The sequence below is a fragment of the Loxodonta africana genome, chromosome 1, assembly GCF_030014295.1.
Source record: "Loxodonta africana isolate mLoxAfr1 chromosome 1, mLoxAfr1.hap2, whole genome shotgun sequence".
Lineage (NCBI taxonomy): Eukaryota > Metazoa > Chordata > Mammalia > Proboscidea > Elephantidae > Loxodonta > Loxodonta africana.
In genome coordinates this window covers 69,829,327-69,853,225 of record NC_087342.1, presented here as the reverse complement: position 1 = coordinate 69,853,225, position 23,899 = coordinate 69,829,327, and the positions used below count along the sequence as shown (strand labels likewise).

Genomic DNA, 23,899 nt, shown 5'->3' with positions numbered 1-23,899 from the left:
GCTGTACCATTTTACACTCCCACCAACAGTGCATAAGTGTTCTAGTCTTTCCACAACCTCTCCAACATTTATTATTTTGTGTGTTTCGGATTAGTGCCAGCTTTGTTGGGGTGAGATGGTATCTCATTGTGGTTTTGATTTGCATTTCTCTAATGGCTAATGATCACGAGCATTTCTTCATGTGTCTGTTAGCCAGCTAAATGTGTTCTTTGGTGAGGTGTTGTTTGTATCTTTTGCCCATTTTTTAATTGGGTTATGTGTCTTTTTATTGTTGAGGTGTTGCAGTATCTTGTACATTTTAGAGATTAGACCCTTATCTGATGTGTCGTAGCCAAAATTTTTTTCCCAGTCTATAGGTTCTTTTTATATCCTTTTGGCAAAGTCTTTTGATGAGTGTAAGTCTTTGATTTTTAGGAGCTCTCAGTTAACTAGTTCCTCTTCTGATGTTTGTGCATTGTTAGTTATGGTTTATATACTATCCATGCCATGGATTCGGGCTCCTAGCATTGTCCCTATTTTTTCTTCCAGGATCTTTATCATTTTAGATTTTATATTTAGGTCTTTGAACCATTTTGAGTTATTTTTTGTACATGGTGTGAGGTATGGGTCTTGTTTCATTTTTTTGCAGATGGATATCCAGTTATGCCAACTGCATTTGTTAAAGAGATTGTCTTTCCCCCCATTTAATGGACTTTGGGCCTTTGTCAAATATCGGCTGCTCTAGGTGGATTCTAGGTGGGTGAATTTACATCTGCATTCTCCATTCTGTTCCATTGGTCCATGTATCTGTTGTACCAGTACGAGGCTGTTTTGACTACCATGGTGGTATAATAGGTTCTGAAATCAGGTAGTGTGTGGGGCTTCCCACTTTGTTCTTCTTCTTTAGTAATGCTTTACTTATCCAGGGCCTCTTCCCTTTCCATCTAAAGTTGGTGATTTTTTTCTTCATCTCATTAAAAAATTTAGATCTGGCTTGCATTGTATCTGTAGATCGCTTTGGGTCAAACTGACATTTTCACAATGTTGAGTCTTCCTATCCATGAGCATGGTATGTTTTTCCACTTATGTAGGTCATGAGCTGATCATGGCCAGCAAATGGTGGCAGTAGCGGGCTATATGCTGAGCAAGGCAGTGAGCTGATGGCTGCCCCCCGAGTGCCTCAGTGGAGGGCATGTCCCTATCCCCTAGAGTACATATGGGAATGGGTTTTGTAGCCAGTCCTTGGTCACGCAGTGCTATTGGTTGCAGAGAATGGGAGGCCCTACTTATTCTTGAACCCCTGTCATGAGTGGCTAGATGCCCTTCATGTGGGTGGTTGAGGACCCTACTCAATGGGCAAGACAGAGTCAAATGTCATGAATCTGCAACTTCCCCTTGGCTGCTATAGTTGAAAATAGGCTTCAGGTGTATGTCCTATTGTTCTATGCTAATGAGGGCCTGTGGTGTTGAATTGGCCTATACAGGTCTAGGCAGGGGTGACGGGTGACGGGCGCTAGAAGTCCATGGACCCCTTATGCCAGTGCCTAGGCAAAGGGGCAGTGCCTGCCCTGAGCTCCCATCTTAGGAGGCATGGCGATTTTTTCAAGCTGTGTGACTGATTTGGGTGTGGATGTCCCTGAGTTCCGACTTAGGGGGCGTGGCAGTTGTTGAATAACACTGGGCTGGTGTCCCTGCGAGCAGGATGGGGGAATGGATGAAGGGAAAGAGGCACTTCTCTGCTGTGAAAGTCCCATGGGGGAGGGGTTATTTTGACCCCGCGCGTAGATTTGATGCTTTCCCTTAACTTTTGCAAGCCCAGCACCAATTCCACTCCTCCTCCCCACCCTCCCCACTGGCTCCAGAGGCTTCTGAAGTGGAGAGATGCATCCTAAGCTACTGCTTACCTCAGCCCATATGCACCGGCCAAGCCAGCCAGCAGGGTGCCGGCAAACTCATGACTAGCACTTCTTCTCTGCTTCTGAACTGTCTCTCCTTTCCCCTGCTGCTCAGTCCAACTCCTCAACTTTGTCTTTGAGGATCAGGGCTCTTAGATTTCCATATATAATCAATTTATTTGTTTTTTCAGGTCTTTGTTTTAAGAGGGACGACTAGAAAAAGCATCTGACTATTCCACCATCTTGGTCCCTCCCCACAAAACATTCTTTATCGTTCTAAGTATGTTGCTTTGAAATTCCTTGTCAAGCGTCTTCCAAAGAGACACTTTTATGGAAGTCTTTGTCAATAAATTTGAAGACACCCAGACCCATTCATTGGCTGACAACACAATGTAAAGAAACCTATTCCATTGCAAAACTCATGGATTAGTCAATTAATTTCCGTGAAAAAAATGTATATTTTTCCCACTCTCACCGGGGTCTGGGGTCTGCAGTATCAAGATGATAACCCAAGTCTTCCAAGCATAAAAACCATTATTGGGCCTTGTGTAAGGATTGTTCTTCCACTTCATAATCAGAGGTGGGATAAAGTTCACTATAGGACAAAGTTGTGTTCCCAACTATCCTGACAATGTGTGACCTCGTGAAGGCCCACTAGCTGTCTCAGGTGTCATGTCTCAGGGGACATTACATCAGCCTTCTAAAATCTCTGATGTCTAATTAGAAAACTGCTAGGACTCAATTAGAAATTCACTTAGAAAATGTCTGTGGAACACTGTTCCCCTCAGGCCTTGGGGAAAGCCCTGAAACAAAGATGCAAAGGTCTTGCATAACCTTTGCCTTCTAGGAGCTTGCAGTCTAGCAGGGGAGACCAGTTCATAAGCTGATAAATAAGACCTAGATCCTATAGCTTCCAATGTAATGCCTCTTCTATGATATGGCAGAGTTCAGTATAGAAAATAAGATTTGAAAAATCACTCCCAATACAGCAGAACCCTGCTCACCTCACCCCATCTGACTTCCTGTTAGATACCTGCACTTTGGGGCATTTTCTAGATGAATATACAGTAAAACCTGGGAGAGCCAGAACTTGATGGGACTGCCTTGTTTCTTTGGTTCTTACGAGGTTTCCATCTTTGACAGGGTGCAGTCTTACCACTTTTCTGTCGCTTGTGACAAATTCATTTTGATTCTCTTAGAATTCAGATTCCTGGGTTCATAGAATTGGGGTGACCCATTCAGGCCATCCACCCTTAGGCGTCCTTTTGAACCTTGAAAGAACTGGTTCACTGGAGTCACCTTCAGGTCAAACAATAGCCTAGTAAGCAGCTTAGTAGAGAGTGTTTTGCCTTAGGCATTGAGTTCTTTTGGAAAATTATCTGTGTGCAGCCAGCTTCAAGAAGCAAAAAGTCCAGGGTCTGACCAGAGGCTGTTTTAGGATGTATGGATTGTCTTTGGCGACTGTCTCTGTAACCTGAGCTGTATAACCGGTTTTTACTCTCCCCGCTTCCAACTGCCTACCCAATATGTTTAGGTGATGCTGCCCAATTAGAATCGGATCTATTCACAATATTCTGTTATACTAATTTTTGGTATTTTTCTAAACAATTTAGGATTTTGACACTCATTTTAGTGGAAAATATTTTCGTTTTCCTTCTCTGATAGGTTTCTGCCTTAAACAGGTTCTGGTTTTTGCAGGTTTTATTGTAGTTTGTTCTGATGTAAATGGAGCAGTTCGGTCACCCTTGTCAGAACCTCCCTGGCATGAGTTTCCATGATCTTGACTGTCTCTCTGACTCTTTGAAAGCATTTGCGCTTGCTCCACCAACTCCACCATGTCACTTATGCTCTAGTGCCTATTCACCTAGTTTCTTTGTCCTCAGTTTCCCCGTCAGTAAAGGACAAAAAAACCTGTTGCCATCGAGTCGATTCTGACTCATAGTGACTCTGTGGGACAGAGTAGCACTGCCCCATAGGGTTTCCAAGGAAAGACTGGTGGATTCGAACTGCTAACCTTTTGGTTAGCAGCCAGAGCTCTTAACCACTGTGCCACCAGGGCTCCAAAGTGAGGACAGTGACACCAAACTCCCTCTCTTACCTCATAATGAGCTCAGAAGAGCAAGTGACACAAAACTCTCTCAGAAGAGTGAACAACACACATCCCTCAGTTGCTTTATTGGTCTTAATATTATCAACATAAGGTTAACCATGAGATCTTAAGTGAGTGCAAGGGCTAATGCAGGGTCCAAATTTTCCTGAAAGTGACAAGGGGATTATTAGAGTATAGGGAGGGAGGAAGAGAAGAGAAAGACTCTTGCTTTCAAGACGGGCATTACCAACTTCACCTCCTCACAGGGTTATCTGGTCCAAACAGGGATTTAACAAATCATTATTGTCAGATAATATCTCTAATTAATAAGAACATGTTGGTTGTGTATAAAGCTCTTATTAGATACCTTCCAGTGAAAGAAACCCTGTTGTTGTTAGGTACTGTGGAGTCGGTTCCAACTCATAGTGACCCCATGTGACAGAGTAGAACTGCCCCATAGGGTTTTCTAGGCTGTAATCTTTACAGGAGCAAATTGCCAGGTCTTCCTACCGAGGAGCCACTAAGTAGGTTCGAACTGCCAGCGTTTGGTTCACAGTAGAGCACTTGATTGTTGTGCCACCAAGGCTCATTGAAACACTTCTAGGTGTTATTCCAGGAACATTTCGTGCTCTGCTCAGCACCCCGCCTCATACTAGCACCAGGGAAATTTCTACCATTCTATAAATAAAAGTAACCGAACCACTTGAGTGCAACAGGCAGCTGGCCGCATTTGCAAAGTCTTTTACATTAGGTCACATTTTTTTTTTTTTTTAGGATAAATAACACTGGGTTTTTGGGTGGGAGGATAAATAAATAGAAAGTAGAACTGCCTCCTCCCCTCCCCGTTCCCTCTACCTCACCCATACGCAATACTTGACACCTCCCCTTTGTTTTTATTTTGTTAAAACAGTGGGTGAAATTTTATAAGAAAATAATTCACTCAGTATTCTAACATTTCTCTGGTGCCTACCTCTTTCAGAGCAGTTGGGCTGATGCAAGCCAATGACTTTTCCTGAAGAAGAAGGAGTCCTGTGCTCCTGAACTCCTGCTAACAAGCTTCTGACCTGTAGGAGACCTCTTCCTCACCTTTAGGGTGATTAGTGAGCCCTGGGCTATCATTGGAGCCCTGGTGGCACAGTGGTTAAGGGCTATGGTGAGCTATGGCTACTAACCAAAAGGTCGGCAGTGTGAATCCACCAGCCATTCCTTAGAAACCCTGTGTGGCAGTCCTACTCTGTCTTGTAGGGTCAAATTGACTCCACAGCAACAGGTTTGGGTTTGGGGGGGCCATCATCACAACACTGGTTTCCATGGTATTAGAAGACGGGCTCTGCTGTCAACCAAAAGGTTGGTGATTTGAGTTCACCGGGAGGCACCGCAGAAGAAAGTCTTGGTGATCTACTTGAACCATTGAAAACCTTGTGGAGCACAGCTCTACTCTGACACACACGGGGTCACCGTGGGTCAGAGTCGACTGCGGGAACTGCTCGGAAGATGGGAAGTTGATATTTGTACTGCTTTTGGTTTCTGCAAGTCCGCAAAAGAAGAAGCACACTTCTTGCCTTTATTTACCCCTACCCCACTCTCCCCAAATTTACTGCTCAGTCCCTGGCAGAATTGAGACTCCATAGAAGGCTTCACTCAACCTAACCATTGCATACAAAGTGACATACAGCGTAACCTCAGAAGCCCTGAGATCCTCCATACTTGGAGACTGAGAGAGGAATCTCACGGCTCCCCCACACTGCAATGCTAAACGTGCAAGGATTTGGGCTCGTCGCCCTTGGCTCTGTCAGGCTAAGTGAAAGAGGTCTTCGAAATCTGCAGTATAAACCACATTGAAAACCTTCAACTTCAAGTTTTAATGAGGTTTCTGTTTTGTTTTCTGATTCCTGTTTCTTTGGAGAGGCGGCTGCTTTCTGCTCACCTCCCATTTTAAGCTGCAGTGTTCTTTTCCTGCTCCGGCCCCTACCACATTCTCTGGTCTACACCCTTGTTTAGAACACTTGGTTCACTGCATGCAGGTCTGTTTGTGGTCTCAGAGAGGATGGGCGGCACTTTTCAATCTGTTAACACACCAGATATGGTTCTAGAAAAAGAAAAAAAAAAAAAAAGGTCTTGTTTTTGAATAGGTAAGTAGGAGGGGTTCACATGTATGTGCAGAGGTGAAATGAACCATGGTACCCCTCAGCTGAAGGGAAATTACAGAGCAGGGACCATGAAGGAAAAGGGGAAGAAAGAGGAGCCAGTTCTGGCGCCTCAAAATTAAAATTCAGAGGTAATAACGAATATTCTCCCAGGGCAACCTGAGTTCAGATGTAAAAGGGAAATGTGCAGAGTGACTAATAACTACAAATTCCCATGTGCAATAATTGGGGAGGGACAGAGAGAGAGGCCCCAGAGAGGAAGCTGAGCTCATATTACTGCTGAGAGGTTATCTCCATGGTCAAGCATTGCATTTGGAATCAAAGTCAACGAACCAACCAACCAGTTGCTGAGCAGTCGATGCTGATACATGGTAACTCCATGTGTGTCAAACTAGAACCAAGCTCCACAGGGTTTTCCATGGCTGATTTTTCAGATGTAGATTACCAGGCCTTTCTTCCAAGGCACCTCTGGGTGAACTCAAACTGCCAGCCTTTTGAGTTAGCAGCCAGGTGTTGGTAACCATCTGTACCACCCAGGGATGCCTTCTTTTTTAATTGTCTTTCTTTTTCCCTCCCTCCCTCCTTTCTTCCTTCCTCCCTTTCGTCCTTCTTTTGTTCTTTTTTTGACTAGCTTTTTCTTTTAGTTGTAGGGAAGAAAGGAGAGAGCAACTCCCTTGCTCACTAAAGTTTGATGCTGTTTATTGAACTGGAAGGAGTCAGAGTCCTTTCCACCTGGAGGAGAGCTGGGTCATCATCTTTTCCCAGCAGCCTGGTGGTGTTTTTGCTTTGGCTACATTGTTTTCAGGGAAGGAAGCAGCTTTTGCTGCTCCAGATCTTTAGAGGTAGAAGCTGAAAACTCACAGTTAAGCTAAAGATGGGTTGGGAATGTTAGGAGCCAGAGTCGTGGAAGTGCGGGACCTGATTTCCTCCCTGGGCAGGACCAGTCCATCATTCTGGACCTTGGGCATCTTGTCTCTCCTTTAACTCTGGGGCTTTGTTTTCACCGTTCCAATCTTTTTGTGATTTATATTTCAAAACAAAACCTTAAAAGAGGAAAAAGCCTTGAGGGTGGAGCATGCCAGGGTACAAAGGAGGAACCATGATTTCTTAGACTATAATTTTCCATTTCCTCTCTCCAGTTTGCCTCAGATGCATCTAGATCTTTCTGGGTAAATGACAAAGCAGGTTTGGAGATCTAAGGTGAAGCAGGCACCCCAGAATGAGATGTGTTTAGGTGTGTTTGAGCTTTATCCAAGCTCTCCTCTGCTCTTCAGCATTCACAAAACAAGCAGAGCTGAATTTCAAATTTAGGAGTGTCTTTGGATATCCTCCCACAGAACCTTTAAAAAAAAAAAAAACACAAGAACTCTGGAAATATATTTTTTTTCAAGAGTAATATTCTACCTTCTCTTCATGCTTTCTTTCTCTCTTTTCTAAATATAGCCTCTGAAAGTTCTCTTTCCCCAAATTATTTTTCTGTCCTCTGCAGAGTCAGAAGCCACCAAAATACATACAGTGAATAGAAGCAACGCAGAAAAGCATTTTCAAAACATTTGGCCAAAAATCAGAACATAGCAAGTCTCATAAATTCCAAATCCTTGCATTCATTGCTCTCCCTGAGGAAAAGAAATTCTGAAGGCAAGAAGAAGCAAGTCAGGAGATAAATAAGTCATGATCCAAAAAGCTAGCATTAAAAGGATGGAGCTACTAGGACTACCTTCTGCAATGCCCAGACCCCATTGTAGTTTTCTTAGCTCCTCCAGGCCCCCTCGACCACATTCCCCAGGCCTACAGGGTCTCCAGCAGTCTGATTCCACTCAACCTGGGATCTGCACCAGTGGTCTTTAACTGTCTAACTTTTGAATCCCAAAGTAAATTTTGAAAAACTATGTATACCTTTGTATATCTAAAATTTTTCATCAGAAGTTTAAAAGCTACAAAAGCTCTAATTTATGGAGTGATATCAGGTATATTTTATCAGGTATATCTAGGTATAACACACAAACACAATCACTATCATCTATGTCAAAAATACATGAACACTTACCCTGATACCAAAGCTGGATAAAGACACCACAAGAATAGAAAATTACACACCAATATTCCTTATGAATACAGATGCAAGAATCCTCAACGAAACACTAGAAAATCAAACCCAAAAGCATATAAAAGAATTATACACCATAACCAGGTAGGATTTATCCCAGGAATGCAAGGATGGTGCAACATCAGAAAATCAATCCATTACATACACCACATTAAAAGAACATAGGAAACAAACCACAAGATCATCTCAACTGACGCAGAAATCTAACACGCTTTCTTGATAAATACACTCAGCAAACTAGAAATAGAAAGGAAATTCTACACAGTAAAGGGCATTTATGGAAAACCCACAGCTAATACTCCAGAAGGAAAGACTGAGAGCTTTTCCCTTAAGATCAGTAACAAGACAAGGATGCCTGCTCTCACCACTGCTAGTCAACATTGCACTGGATGTTCTTTCTGGCCAGAGCAATAAGGCAAACAAACAAACAAACAAATAAATGAAAGACATCCAAATTGGAAAGAAAGAAATAAAAATATCTCTATTTGGAGATGACATGATACTATATATAGAAAATCCCAAAGAATTCATAAGAAAGATATTAGAGCTAATAAGTGAATTCAGCAAAATGGCAGGATACGAGGTCAACACATAAAAATCAGTCAGGTTTCTATACATCAGCAATGAGCATTCTGAAATGGAAATTAAGGAAAAAATTCCATTTATAATAACATCTAAAAGAATAAAATATCTAGAAATAAATTTAACCAGGGAAATGAAAATCTTGTACACTGAAAATTATAAAATATTGCTGAAAGTAATTTAAAAAGACCTAAATAGATTGAAAGACATCCCATGTTCATGGATTAAAAGACTTAATATTGTTAAGATGTCAATACCACCTAAAGCAACTTATGGATTCAACAGAATCCCTATCAAACTGCCAACAGACATTTTTTCTCTCAGAAATAGAAAAGCCAGTCCTCAAATTCATATTGAATTACAGTGGAGCCCCAAATAGCCAAAACAATCTTGAAAAAGAAGAACAAAGTATGAGAATTCACACTAAGCAGACCATAAAACTGCAATAATCAAAACAGTGTGGTACTGGTATAAGGATAGACGTATAGACCAGTGAAATAGAATAAAGAATACAAAAGTAAAACCATAAATCTATAGACAATTGAATTTTAACAAGGATGCCAAGTCTGTTCAATGGGGAACGCGTACCCAGCATTCAATGCTGAGACAACTAGATTGCTAATGCAAAAGAATGAAGTTGGAGCCATAGTTCACGTCACTTATGAAAATTAACTCAAAATGGATCAGTGACCTAAATATAAGAACTAAACCCATAAAATTCTTTGCAGAAAACATAGAGGTAAAACTTCAAGCCTAGTTTTTTTTTTTTTTTTTAACAATCACTCCATAGATATGACACCAAAAGCCCAAACGACAGAGAAAAAATTGATAAATTGGACTTCATGAAAATTAAAAACTTTCTTGCATCAAAGGACTTTATCAACAAGGTGAGTCATATATGTGATAAACACTATGCTGAGTGAAATAAGTCTGACAAAAAAGGATAAATATTATATGATCCCGCTCATATGAAATGTAAGGCAAATGCATACAGACCCAAGTTTATTGGTGGTTACCAGGGACGGGTGGGAGGGGGAAAGCAGAAATTATCGCTTAAGGGACACTGAGTTTCTGTTAAGGGTGATGGAAGATTTTGGAAACAAAAAGTGGTGATGGTTGCACAGCATGGTGAACGTAATTAATGTCACTGGACTGGACATGTTAAAGAGGCTGAAACGGCAAATGTTTTGTTACATATATTTTACCGCAATAAAAAAAGTGAAAAGACAACCTACACGATGGAAAAAAAATTTTTTTTGACAATCACATATCTGATAAAGGTCTAATATTAAGAATATATAAAGAACTCCTACAACTCAACAACAAAAGATAAACAACACATTTAAAAAATGGGCAAAGAACTTAAATAGACAATTCTCTGAAGAAGCTATACAAATGGCCAATAAGCATATGGAAATATGCTAAGTATCAGTCATTAAGGAAATGTGAATTAAAACAACAAGGAAATACCACCTCATGCCCACTGGGATGGTTATTATCAAAAAAGAAAAAAAAACCCAGAAAATAACGAGCGTTGGAGGAGATATAGAGAAATTGGAGCCCTCATCCATGGCTCCTGGGAATGTAAAATGGGATGGCCATATGGAAAACAGTTTAGCGCTTCCTCAAGTAGCTAAACATAGAATTTCCATATAACCCAGAAATCGCAATCCTAGTTATAGACCCAAAAGAATGGAGAGCAGAGACTCAAACAGATGCTTTTACACCAATGTTAGTTGCAACATTATTTGCAATGGCCCAAAGGTAGAAACAATCCAAGAATCCATCAACAGATGATAGGTAAGCAAAATGTGAGAGATATATATACCACATTTTGTTTATCCCTTCGTCTGTTGATATACTAATCCCAAAACTATTGCCCTGAGGAAATCTCTGTCTCTCTCTGTATGTATATATCACAAAATTGTACACTGAAAAGTGGTTAAAATGACAAATATTATGCTATGTATATTTTACCACAATTAAATTAATAGAAAAAAATACCTGCTCTTTGAGATTTGGAAATGTTTTACTATTCCCTGAAATCATCTTTAAACCAATCAATAAAAGAAAAAAATCATCTTTAAACCAATCAATAGTTTAGCTTAATTAGAAAAGAGTGTCTGCCTTGAGGATTGTGTTCTTTTAAAGAATTATATATGTGAGATCAAATAGAAAACAGCAACTGGAAAGGTTAGATGAGAAGCTTAAGGGGTAGTGATTTTATGCTGATGGTGGTCAAACAATTCAGGAAAGAATATCAAGAAAGATGGCACAACTTAAAGAACGTAGCCAATGTCATTGAAGTGTACATGTAGAAGCTGTTGAATTGATGTATGTTTTCTGTGTGTATTTTCACCTAAAAAAGAACTTCTAGTTTAAGATTATTAGACTCACTACAAGATCAAATATTTGTCTGGTAGGATAAATCAATATTCCAGAAGGGTTCTTAATCTCATTGAAATCTTTCAGAAAAATGGTTACACATTTTATAAGGAGTGATAGATGACTTCCCAGAGGGTGCCGTCGATCTCATCAGTCCCCAAGTTGGGGACAATTTTCCATCTCATACTGTAATGCATTTTTATATTTGAAAGTCTTTTTTGCTTGTTCTTTAGCATATATTTCTGTAAAAAAAGAAAATACGCGCACACACCCACCCCCACACACATACATATGTATAAAGCCATCCCTCAGTATCAGCCAGGTATTGGTTCCAGGACCCCCTGCAGATACAAAATCTGTGGATGCTCAAGTCCCTTGTAAAAAACGAAGTAGTATTTGCATATAAACCATGCACATCTTCCTGTATACTTTAAATCATCTCTAGATTACTTATAATATCTAATACAATGTAAATGCTATGGAAATAGTTGCTTCATCACAAATGAAGACTTGCTCTGGATGGTAGCCTTTCTCCTCTATGAGTTTCTTGAGCTCTTTCGGGAGCACTGATGCGGCCCTGGCATCAGCTGATGCCGATTCTCTCATGACCTTTAAGTTCTTGAGGCTGTAGTGCGTTACATAGCTAGCCGGCCATCTCTCAGTAGCCTGAAAGTCCTTTCTCTCACTCTCCTCAACCCCTCACAGTAGTGTTCATAGAGGCTGAGTTCTTCTTCATGCCTAAGTTCACCATCAACAGGGATATGCATCTGTGACATGTCCTCTAGCCACACACTTAATGCTTTTTCAGTCTTTGCAAGCACTTTATCATGAACCAGGGAGACCATTTTTGCACTAACACTTCCATGAATTTCGACTTCTTTCTGCCTTATTGTGCAAATGCCCGATTCATTCTTACCGACCTTATGGCCCACTTAGGCAAACAACAGGACACTTTTCAAAAGATCTGAGAATTTTTATTTTCTTATGGAGAGCTACCACTTCACATCCCTCTTAGCCGTTGAAGGATTGGTTTGACCACTTAGTTGCTTTTTTAGGGGCCATTTTGTCACAGAAACAAAGGGTGCACAGAACTCAAGTAGGGAATGAACAAGAATGAACAAACAATACTCAACGAGTTCTGGAGAGAGGCTCAGGATCTGTGAAATGGGCTACAGCAGGGTATGCCTACACATCCCTTCATTCACGTGAATTTGGCATAGAGCTTGGGGCACACAGCAAGCTCAAGTTTTGCTTTTGGGAAATTTTTTTTTTTTTTGGTAAATATTTTCCATCCACAGTTTGTTCAACCCACAGATGCGGAACCTGTGGATGTGAAGGGCCAACTCTGTGAATATACATACATACATGCACACATACATACATATAAAACCAAAAGAATCCCATAGCCATCAAGTCAGTTCTGACTCATAGCAACCCTATAGGACCCAGTAGAATTGCTCCATAGGGTTTCCTAAGAGCAGCTGGTGGATTTGAACTGTCAACATTTTAGTTAGCTGTGGAGCTCTTCACCCCTTTGCCACCAGGGCTCTATATATGTATATTTGTGTGTGTGTACCAAATGGTTTTAAGCATTAAAGGTTTTTGTCTGGATGGAGTTATCATTACCATTGTTTTTGATAGACAGTTGATCAAAACGACTTAAATATATTACACATCTTGATAAATATCAAGTTCCTACATGAAATTAAAATTTTCTTGAAAACGCATCGCTTAATGAGACGGACAGGACTGATGTTTTCCAATTAGTTCATTTATCCATGGACAATTATTACTTACTGCTATAATAAGGCCAGAATTATTCATAATTATACTTTTGTATTTTCCTAACTATACTTTTGTATTTAGTTTCTATAGAAACTAAAAATAAACATAGAACTATATTTACATGAACTAAGAAGCCAAGTTCATATAAATAAGTAAATGTGAACAAAAGAAATTTTGTTGTAACAGTATCATCAAATTCTTTGTGCTCAGCATACATTGTCTAGTATGTCAGTTGAATTCTTTTGTTGTTTCCTTACTATATATATTTTTTGAGTGATTTTCATTGTGATTGCCCTGGGGATTATAATTAACATCTTAATTTATAACAGTCTAGTTTGGATTAATACCAATTTAATTTCAATAGTATAGAAAATAATCCAAGAAGCTGGACTATATGAAGAACGGGGCATCAGGATTGGAGGAAGACTCATTAACAACCTGCGTTATGCAGATGACACAACCTTGCTTGCTGAAAGTGAAGAGGACTTGAAGCACTTACTCATGAAGATCAAAGACCACAGCCTTCATATGGATTGCACCTCAGCATAAAGAAAACAAAAATCCTCACAACTGGACCAATAAGCCACATCATGATAAACTGAGAAAAGATTGAAGTTGTCAAGGATTTCATTTTACTTGGATCCACAAACAACATCCATGGAAGCAGCAGTCAAGAAATCAAAAGACGTACCGCCTTGAGCAAATCTGCTGCAAAGGACCTCTTTGAAGTGTTGAAAAGCAAAGATGTCACCTTGAAGACTAAGGTGCACCTGACCCAAACCATGGTATTTTCAGTTGCACCATATGCATGTGAAAGCTGGACAATGAATAAGGAAGACCGAAGAAGAACTGACACCTTCGAATTGTGGTTTTGGCAAAGAATATTGAATATACCATGGACTGTCAAAAGAACAAGCAAATCTGTCTTGGAAGAAGTACAGCCAGAATGCTCCTTAGAAGCAAGGATGGCGAGACTGCGTCTTACATACTTTGGGCATGTTGTCAGGAGGGATCAGTCCCTGGAGAAGGACATCATGCTTGGCAAAACACAGGGTCAGTGGAAAAGAGGAAGACCCTTAACAAGATGGATTGACACAGTGATTGCAACAATGGCCTCGAGCATAGCAACGATTGCGAGGATGGCGCAGGACCAGGCAGTGTTTCATTCTATGGTGCATAGGGTCACCATGAGTCGGAGCCGACTGTACGGCGCCTAACAACAACAGTGTAGGAAAACTTTGACCCTGTATAGCTTCATTCCCTTCCCTCATCCTTTGTGCTATTATTGTCTTACAAATTATATCTTTATACATTGTATCCCCACCAACACAGATTTATAATTATGGTTTTGTGCAGCTGTCTTTTAAATCAGATAGTGGGGAAAAATTACAAGCAAAAAGTTCATTTATACTATCATTCATATTTACCTATATAGTTATCTTTATCAGTGCTTTTTATTTCTTCATATAGAAAAATTTTTTTTTTAATAGATTCGAGTTATTACCTTATGTCCTCTTATTTCAGCCTGAAGGGCTCCCTTTAGTAGTTCTTGTAGGGTAGGTTTGCTAGGAAGAATTCTCTGTTTTTGTTTATCTGGAAATGTCTTAATTTCTCCTTCATTTTTAAAGGACAGTTTTGCTGTGCATAAAACTTTTGATTAACGTCTTTTTTTTCTTTCAGCACTTTGAATATATCCTCCCAATGCCTTCTGGCCTTCATGATTTTTAATGAGGAGTCTTACTGAAGATCCCTTGGCTATAATGAATCACTTCTCTCTTGCTGTTTTCAAGATTCTCTCTTTGTCTTTAAACAGTTTGATCATGATATGTCTTAGGTGTGAATCTATTTGAGTTTATCCTACTTGGATTTCATTCAGCTTCTTGAATGTGTAGATTAATGTTTTTCATCAAGCTTGGGCTTTTTTGCCATTATTTCTTCAAATATTCCTTTTGTACCTTTTTCTCTCCCTTCTTCCTGGTATGCTTGATGGTGTACCACAGGTCTCAGGCTTTATTAATCTTTCTTTTTTTTTCTGTTTCTCAGACAGGATAATCTCAAATGACTGATCTTCAAGTTTGCTGATTCTTTAGCCTGCTCAAATCTGTTGAACCCCTGTAGTAAATTTTTCATTTCAGTCATTACATTTTTAACTCCAAAATTTCCATTTGGTTCTTTTCTCGTAGTGTTTATCTCTTTATTGATATTCTCTATTTGTGACACTTTTCTCATATTTTCCTTTAGTTCTTTAGACGTGGTCGCCTTTAGGTTTTTTAATGTATTTTAAATGTAATAAATAACTTAAAGTCTTCATATAGTTAAGTCCAGTATAGTCTGCACTTCTTCAGAGACGGTTTCTACTGACGGTCCTATGAGGTAGTTCTGTTCTGTCCGGTAGGGTAGCTATGAGTCAGAATTGATTTTGACAGCAATGGGTTTGGTTTTTTGGTATGGACCATAGTTTCTTGTCTCTTTGAATACCTAATAATTTTTTGTTGAAGACTGGACATTTAAAATAATATAACGTGACAACTCTGGAAATAGAGTTTTTCCTGTTCCCCAGGGCTTTTTGTCGTTGCTGCTTGTTGTTGTTGTTGTAGCTATTTGTTTAGTGGCTAGTGAACTAGTTTTGTAAAGTCTGCATTCTTTCTCAAGTGTGGCATCTGAAGTCTCTACTTGGTTAGCTAATGATTAGACAGAGACTTCCTTAGATGCCTGGAACCAACAAATCTCCCTGTATTTTCCAGGAGGCTCTGTGTGGGTGCTATGCCTTCAGTACTCAAACACTTGAAAATTCTGTCTTAGCCTTCACTTTCTGCTTGCTCAGAACCTCAAGGTTAACCAAAGGCGAGGGCTTAGAGCCTTCTTGGGTCTTTCCTGAGCATTCACACAGCACTGGACATGCTCATAGCCTTACACATCTGTGGCTTTCTATACCCCAGGAGTATGTCATAGCTTTTCAAAGTCCCTCATTCCCCAGTTTTTCCTTTTAATAATTTAGGTTAGCCCATTGTTTGCCCTAACTTTTATGTGCTGCCTTACCCAAATGTAATGTTCAACAATTTCCTCTGATTGTTTTAGACAAACACCCCCAGGGAAAAGACTGTTCACACTCAGCAGCTCTGAGTCAGATCAAATGAAGACACCCTTGTAAGAGAGGTCTTCCAGGCAACCACCAGGCAGGTCAAAAAATGACAATCCTTTGGAAATTGGGCTTTAAAGGAGCTTCAGTCTCCTTTTGCCCCCTCCAGTGGCTGCCAAGATGCTGGGTTTCATTGATTGCGGGCTCTTGGCTTTCAAGGCTACCACAGAGCTGGAGGAGGAGTATGGGAAAAAGGCAAGTTACAATGCCACAAAACTTGCTGTTTTTATCATGATTCAGCCATTTTTCTTGAATAAATGCTCCCATGATTGTTGCACACCTTTGGTTTATTTCCAAACTTCTACAAAAGTTGATCCTGATCATTTTTCCTTTGTTCTCATTATTCTTATGGAAGAGAGTATTTTTGAAGGTCCCTACTCCATCATTGTCCTTGATATCCCACTCAATTCTTTGAACTCTTTCTCAATTATGTGCCTAAATCACATAATGATTTATGATTTAAAAACTTATGTTTACTGATCTATCAGTAACATCTCAGTAAGTCTCTCCTTCAATTCCTTAAAAACAGAGAATTGGGAAAGCTGCAATTTGCCGAAAGTTTTATTACCATTCATTTAATGTCATTCCCTTTTTTTTTTTTTTCTTGCAATGAGGAACTTTACTGGACACACATTCATTTGCAAATAACACTGTTTTCTGTAATTTAATTTAAATTTATCTGAGTGCTCATTTTGGCTAGTACAAAAAAGGAGTATCAACAAACTTAACCTAGACATTTACAGGTAAATTTAGCCAAGATTAAAACTCAGTTCTGTCAGATCCCAGAACAAATGCCTTTCTACGCCGTTAAAAAAAAAGAAAGAAAATGTCATTGGTCAGAAGGTTAAGCAGTCCCAGCATTCCTTCCCTCAGCCCGTGGCTCTGACTTTCCAACGCATACCCAGTGTGTGTCCTGCCAGTGGGAATATTTTGCTGGCTCTTCTCCTTCCTTCCTGAGTGGAGTGAGCAGATTCATTTAGTGGACAATCACCCTCACTCCCAGATCTATTGGAAAGGACTTCTGTCCAGGGCTTTGACTAGCCTGTCCTGCAGGCTCCCCACGTGCCTGCAGTAAGCGACCCTGAGTATGGCTCCTATAGCCTAGAGATGTCCCTGAACCTGGAGGAGGTGGGCAGGCTCGGGGCGGGGGGGAGTTTCATCCCATGGGGTGAGTATCTTCTCTTTGCAACAGGAAAACAGGAATCTGCTAAAAATCATGTTCCTTTAATCCCAACTCCCTGGACATGGCATTTTGTGGTTAGACTTGTTTTATGTGCATTTTTACAGGCAAAGTTACCCAAAGATAAGATCGTCTCTGGCTCTGTGCTCTTCTTTTTTATTCTTGATTCCAACCACTCCTCTCAGTTTCAATTCCTCTCTCTTATCTTGTTCTCCTTTTTGTTTCTGGACATTTACCCGTAATTATTTCAGATTCTTTTCCCTGCGCTAAAGTTGTTGTATCTGAAAATCAAGTATTTAAGAATGATTTCTGGAGGGAATGGGAAATCCTCCAGAAAGGGGTGTGGAGAGAAGACTGTGAAGCTCTTCCACTGTTGAAATGAACGCCCACATTTGACGTTGGATTTTCTCATCAGTGTGGCTTCTTTTCTCTAAGCGCTTCACAGAAGGCATTTTTACCATGTAGAAATATTTTTAATTAAGAAATGGATAGCCATTATAACCTAAATTCTTATAACCTCAAAATAATAATATTGTGGTGTTCATATGTTCAACACAGTCAGTCACTGTCATGGATTGAATTATGTCCTCCCAGAAATATGTGTATCCATTAGGCTGGGCCATGATTCTTGGTATTGTGTGATTTTCTTCTATGTTGTAAATTCTGCCTCTAAGATGTTAATGAGGGAGGATGGGCAGCAGTTGTGTTAGTGAGGCAGGACTCAGACTACAAGATTGGGCTGTGTCTTGAGGCAACCTCTTGAGATATAAAAAAGAGAAGCAAGCAGAGAGAGACAGGAGGACCTCATACCACCAAGAAAGAGGCACCCGGAACAGAATGTGGCCTTTGGACCTGGGGTCCCTGCACAGAGAAGCTCCTAGTCCAGGGGAAGATTGATGAGAAGGCCAACAAAGAGAGGAAGCCTTCCCCTGGAGCTGACACCCTGAATTTGGACTTTTAGCCTATTTTACCGTGAAGAAATAAATTTCTCTTTGTTAAAGCCATCCACTTGTGGTATTTCTGTTATAGCAGCACTAGATGACTAAGACAGATTTTGGTGCTGAGAAAGTGGGGTGCTGCTGTAACAGATACCTAAAATGTGGAAGTGGTTTTGAAACTGTGAATGGTTAGAGAACCAGCAGCAGCAGAGAATCTGCAGTGGCAAAAACGGGGCAGCAGCAGCAGAACCAGGAGACTAGTGCAAGACGGTGCTGGAGCCGACCCATGGAGCAAGACAGCTGAGTGCCTGTGCACAGGAGGCTTCCTGGCGGAGTGGGGGTGCCTCCAGGCACTTACTGGTGGAGCTACAGAGCTTTAGAACACTTGCCCCGCAGGGCAGACGCAGGCATGAGGCCCAAAGACCCAAGAGGTCAAGAAGCCAGGAAACAGAAGCCGAAGAGGCAAAGAACACAAAAGAGCCGAGCTGCCTTATCCTCAGAAGGTATGATGGCCATGACCTCTAGTGTTTCTAACGGTAGAGTTGCCATGCCAGTGGGCCTGGAAGGCAGAGTTGAAGCCCAGGGCCAAAGGTCCTCCATTCAGAATCCAGACAGTGTGGCCAATACTTAGAGTCTGGAGGGTAGGGCCACTGTATAACTTGTCTCAGAGAACAGATGATTGTTTTCAAAGCTTTGAAGGCTAAGGTAATACATTCTGTTGGCTTGCTTGGTGCCTGTTATTCCTTCTTTTACTCCAGTTTCTCCCGTTTGTAATGGAAATGTCTAGCTTGTGCCTGTTCTGCCATTGTACCTTTGGAAGCAGATAACTTGTATTCTAGATTTCACAGATGAAGAGGAATTTTTGGATTTTGGACTTGGAGTTAAGACTTTTGCTATAATATGATGGGGTGAATATGTTTTGCATGTTGCAAGGATGTGATTTGGGGGGCCAAAGGGTGGAATGTCATGGATTGAATTATGTCCCCCCCTAAAATGTGTGTATCAATTGGGCTGGGCCATGATTCCAGGTATTGTGTGATTTTCCTCTATGTTGTAAATTCTGCCTCTATGATGTTAATGAGGGAGGATGAGAAGCAGTTGTGTTAGTGAGGCTGGACTCAACCTATGAGATTGGATTATGTCTTGAGGCAATCTCTTGAGATATAAAAGAGAGAAGCGAGCAGAGATACAGGGGGACCTCATACCACCAAGAAAGAGGCATCGGGAGTAGAGAGCATCCTTTGGACCCAGGGTCCCCGGGCAGAGAGAAGCTCCTAGTCCAGGGGAAGATTGATGAGAATGCTGATGGAGACAGAAAGCCTTCCCCTGGAGTTAACACCCTGAATTTGGACTTTTAGCTTATTTTACTGTGAAGAAATAAATTTCTCTTTGTTAAAGCCACCCACTTGTGGTATTTGTTATAGCAGCACTAGATGACTAAGACAGTCACTTATACATTTACTTAAGAACTTCCCACTGTGCCTGAAATATAGTAGGCACTTATTCTTTTTCTAATGAATGAATGAATGAACACAGGATTAAGTGAGTCAAGTTACTCAAAGCAAGGTCCAGGCCTTACTTGTCTTTGTAACTCCCACAGCTAGTACAGAGTCTGGCAGAAAGTTGGCGCCAACTGTTTAGAGTATAAAAGTTTTGTCACGTTCCTGTGTTTAAGATCTCAGTGAAGTTCTGTTGTTTAACTCAGCCCAGCTTGTTACAAATCAGCCTTTGATCAAAATAGTTGTGGCCAATTCTCAACCTGGCTCATCCTTACTTGTGTTCTTTTCCCCAAATCCAATAATTGGAGCTGTTGCCTCAATCAGTGAAAAGCAAGGTCCTTTGGTCAGTGTTGTTCCATGCTCAACCTCTCACTTCTTACTCAAAATTACTCTCTGTCTCCTAGCCAACCAGTTGCCATCAAATCAATTCTGGTTCATGGCAACCTCATGTGTGTCAGAGTAGAACTGTGCTCCATAGGGTGTTCAATGGCTTTGTTAGAAGTAGATCTCCAAGCCTTTCTTCTGTGGTGCCTTTAGGTGTACTCAAACCCTCAACTTTTTGATTAGTAGCCAAGCATGTTAACCTTTTCCATTACCCAAGGACAACCCCCGTAATTCCACTTCACTGACTTCTCTAGCTCAGAGCATTGAGTTTCTGTAGTTTTAGTCTTTCTTTTCTAATATGGAATCTAGGACTAATTCTCAAATGAAAATTCTCATTCTTTCATATTCAATGCACACTCAAGCTTTCTGCCATTCATTTAATCATTTTTTACTCATTAAAAAATGCATATTGACATAGACTTTCTGGCACTATGTACTACAGATACAAAGTTCAATAAGAAATGGCCCCAGCCTTTGAGAAGTGAAGAGAAGGGGTGAAATAGACACTTAAATACGTAAGTGGCCCAAGGAAAGGGGCAAGTATTTCCACCTTGGGTTGTCAGAGAAAGGCTCCCTGGAGAAGGTAGCCCTTAGATGAAGCCTTGAAAGATGAGTAGATGTCCCCAAAGTGTGTAGAGCGGAATGTAAAAGGAGAAGTCTTCCAGGAAGAGTTATGTGAGCAAAGGTTTGGGGTGCCTGCAGTTGTCGTTGTTAGTTACCTTTGAGCCAGCTCCTACTCATAGCAAGCCCACGTATAACAAAACAAAATGTCACCAGTCCTGTACCACCTTCGTAATCTTCAGTATGCTTGAGTCCACTGTTGCTGCTATTGCAGTGCCTTCCAACCTAAGGGCGCTCATATTCTAGCCCTACATTGTGCAATATTCTGTTGTGATCCATAGGGTTTTCATTAGCTCATTTTTGGAAGTAGATTTCCAGGCCTTTCTTCCTAGTCTGTCTTAGTCTGGAAGGCCTTCTGAAACCTGTCCACCATGGGTGACCCTGCTGGTATTTGAAATACTAGTGGCATAGCTCCCAGCATTACAGCAACACGCGAGCCACCACAGTAAGATCGACTGACAAAGGGAAAATGGGAGAGCTGCAAATAGCTCAGAATTTCTTTACGTTTTACATATATGAGAGATAGTGTAGCGTGGTGGTTCAGAGTGTGAACTCTGGGGCCAGGGTCAAGTCTCAGCTCCACCACTTACTTGTTGCATGATCTTGGGCAGGTCACTTCAACTCTTGGGTCTTAAACTAAAATGGGGATAATAATTATACCCATTTCATAGGATTGGTGTGAGAATGAACTGAGTCAAGGCATTTAGAACTATGTTTGGCACTATATAAGTGTTAGCTATTACATATATATAGTCCCTGGGAAGGAGCTCTGGTGGAGCAATGGTTAAGTGCTTGACCACTAACCGAAAGGCTGGCAGTTCAAACCCACCAGCCACTCTACAGGAGAAGGATGTGGCATTCTACTTCCATAAAGATTACAGCCTTGGAAACCCTACGGGGCAGTTCTACTCAGTCTATAGGGGCACTAAGTCAGAATGGACTCAACAGCACACAACAATTGTCTGTGGGTAGTACGAACAGTTAAGCACTCGACTACTAGCTAAAAGGCTGATGGTTCAAACCTACCCAAAGGCACCTTGGAAGACAGGCCTGGCAATCTCCTTCTGAAAGGTCACAACCTTGAAAACCCTATGGAGCAACTATACTCTGCATATGCCATGAGTCGGAATGGACTTGACACCAACTAACAACAACATATACCTTTATCTATCTATACATATATAAATTTTGTTTTTCCATTTTTGACACTTATATAAATAGAATCATAGTATTTATATTTTTATAAAACTAAAAACCAAACCCAGTGCCGTCGAGTCGATTCCAACTCATAGCGACCCTAAAGGACAGAGTAGAACTGCCCCACAGAGTTTCCAAGGAGTGCCTGGCAGATTCAAACTGCCGACTCTTTGGTTAGCAGCCGTAGCACTTAACCACTACGCCACCAGGGTTTCCTATATTTTTTTGAGTCTTTTGAAAGTCAACATTGTTTTTGAAATTCATCCATATTTATGCGTGCATCTGTAGTTCATTAATTTTCCTCGTAGTTAGTGTATCACGCATCTGTGCCTTATCTCTCGAAGGTGATCCTGCACTTTGGAGAGCAAGGACCACGTTTTCTATATGCCCTGCTTTCCAGGAGTTCACAGTGGCATTTGTCATTTGTTCACTGAGATTGTTAGCTGTGCTTCTAAGATACTTAGACTGAAGAAGAAAGGACTGAGGGAAATTTACCAAGGCTTGTCAAGATATGGTATAGAACATGATGGCTGCTCGTTCTCTATCGCCACTGAGGTTTCAGCCAGAAGTGGGTCTATGCTACCCTGTAAGAGAGTTGTTGGTAGGTGCCATCGAGTGGATTTTTGACTCATAGCGACCCCATGTGACAGAGTAGAACTGTCCTGTGAGGTTTTCTAGACTGCAGTCCTTATGGAAGCAGATCCAGACGTCTTTCTCCCTTGGATGGACTTGAACTGCCAATCTTTCAGTTAGAGCTGAGTGTTTAACCATTGTGCCACCAGGGCTCATAGGTGAGAGAGTTAAATTGGATGATCATAATTGGCTATTTACTGTGTGCCAGGCACTATGTCAATTTTTTTTTTATACGAATTACTCTACTTCAATTCTTAAAACAAGCCAAGTGAGGAAGGTATTATTTTGTCTATTTAAAGATAAAGAAATTGGCCTAGAGAAGTTATATTAACCTGCTGAAGTAGAACCCAAGCCTACCAAGTGACTGGGGACCCCAGGATTAATTTAATATGGCATCCTGGTAGTTTTGAGAATGGAGGTGATGGAGGTAGTGCCGATGATACTGCGGTGAACAGTCATCTCCTGTTACCCCTCGAGATGTTTAGAGAAGACAGTAATGGCGTGAGCTCTGGAATAAGTCAAATCTGCCACTCACTAGCTGTGTGATCTCAGAAAAGTTAATTAAACTCTTGGTGCCTCCATTGCTTCATCTGTAAAATGGGTCTAATAGCATCTACTCCATGGGGTTGTGAAGATTTAAGAACACAGGACAATGGATGATAAATGTAGTGATGTTGGTAATTCCAAATTAGCACCCATCCTTGCATCGAAGTCACACAAAATGGAGTTCTAGTCCGGATCCAGATTTCCTACATTCACACCCATTTTAATGAACTTAATTTATGTAATTAAGTGCAACCCCTTGACCAGATGGGTTGGTGGAAATGTCAAGAAGGAAGGGTATCTGCCCCAGCTGCCTGCCTCTCAGTATTTCTCTAGGGAAGCACAGTACAATATTTCTCTACTGCCGTTTGGGGCTAGCCAGTTCCTCCTTCCCCTTGTGCCATTGTCCTGTGCATGTAGGAAGTTCACCATCTCTGGACCCTGGGAACCAAGACACTGAATACCAGTATACCTTCCAGCCATTGTGCAACTGTAAACACCCCACACGTTTCCAAACTCTCCCCTAAGGATGAGAGCATTTGCAGGTTCAGCCACAGTCAGGCTGTAAACCCTTTTGGGGATCCCCCACAGCCACTGGCACAGGGATGAGACCACAGTGAGCCGTTATTTTCTAATTCTAGAATTCTTCTGGAGTGGTCCTTTCTCGCTGCTGGACTTCTCCAGCTCGTTTCCTGTATACTCTCCCCTGGGAGAAGCTGGTGCAATTTCAAGGGTGCAGTAGAGGGAAGAGGGTGCAAATTCTCAGCTTGATGGGTAGCACTTGGAGTCTCTTCAA

General features: G+C 41.1%; 1 protein-coding gene across 9 annotated transcripts in view; it reads left to right on the top strand.

Moving 5' to 3' along the window:
• Positions 1-23,899, top strand: part of RIPOR2 (RHO family interacting cell polarization regulator 2) — a 296,826-nt gene that overhangs the window by 122,301 nt on the left and 150,626 nt on the right. For 4 of the 9 annotated variants that reach the window (XM_064281494.1, XM_064281500.1, XM_064281501.1 and 1 more), the window contains exon 1: positions 18,106-18,729. The exons of 1 other annotated variant lie outside the window; for it this stretch is intronic. In XM_064281494.1, the coding sequence (XP_064137564.1) occupies positions 18,636-18,729 (94 nt within the window). In that variant the 5' untranslated portion in view covers positions 18,106-18,635. Of the gene's footprint in view, positions 1-18,095; positions 18,730-23,899 lie in introns of those variants that run through there. 4 more of the 9 variants (XM_064281508.1, XM_064281472.1, XM_064281475.1 and 1 more) reach the window with 4 other exon arrangements.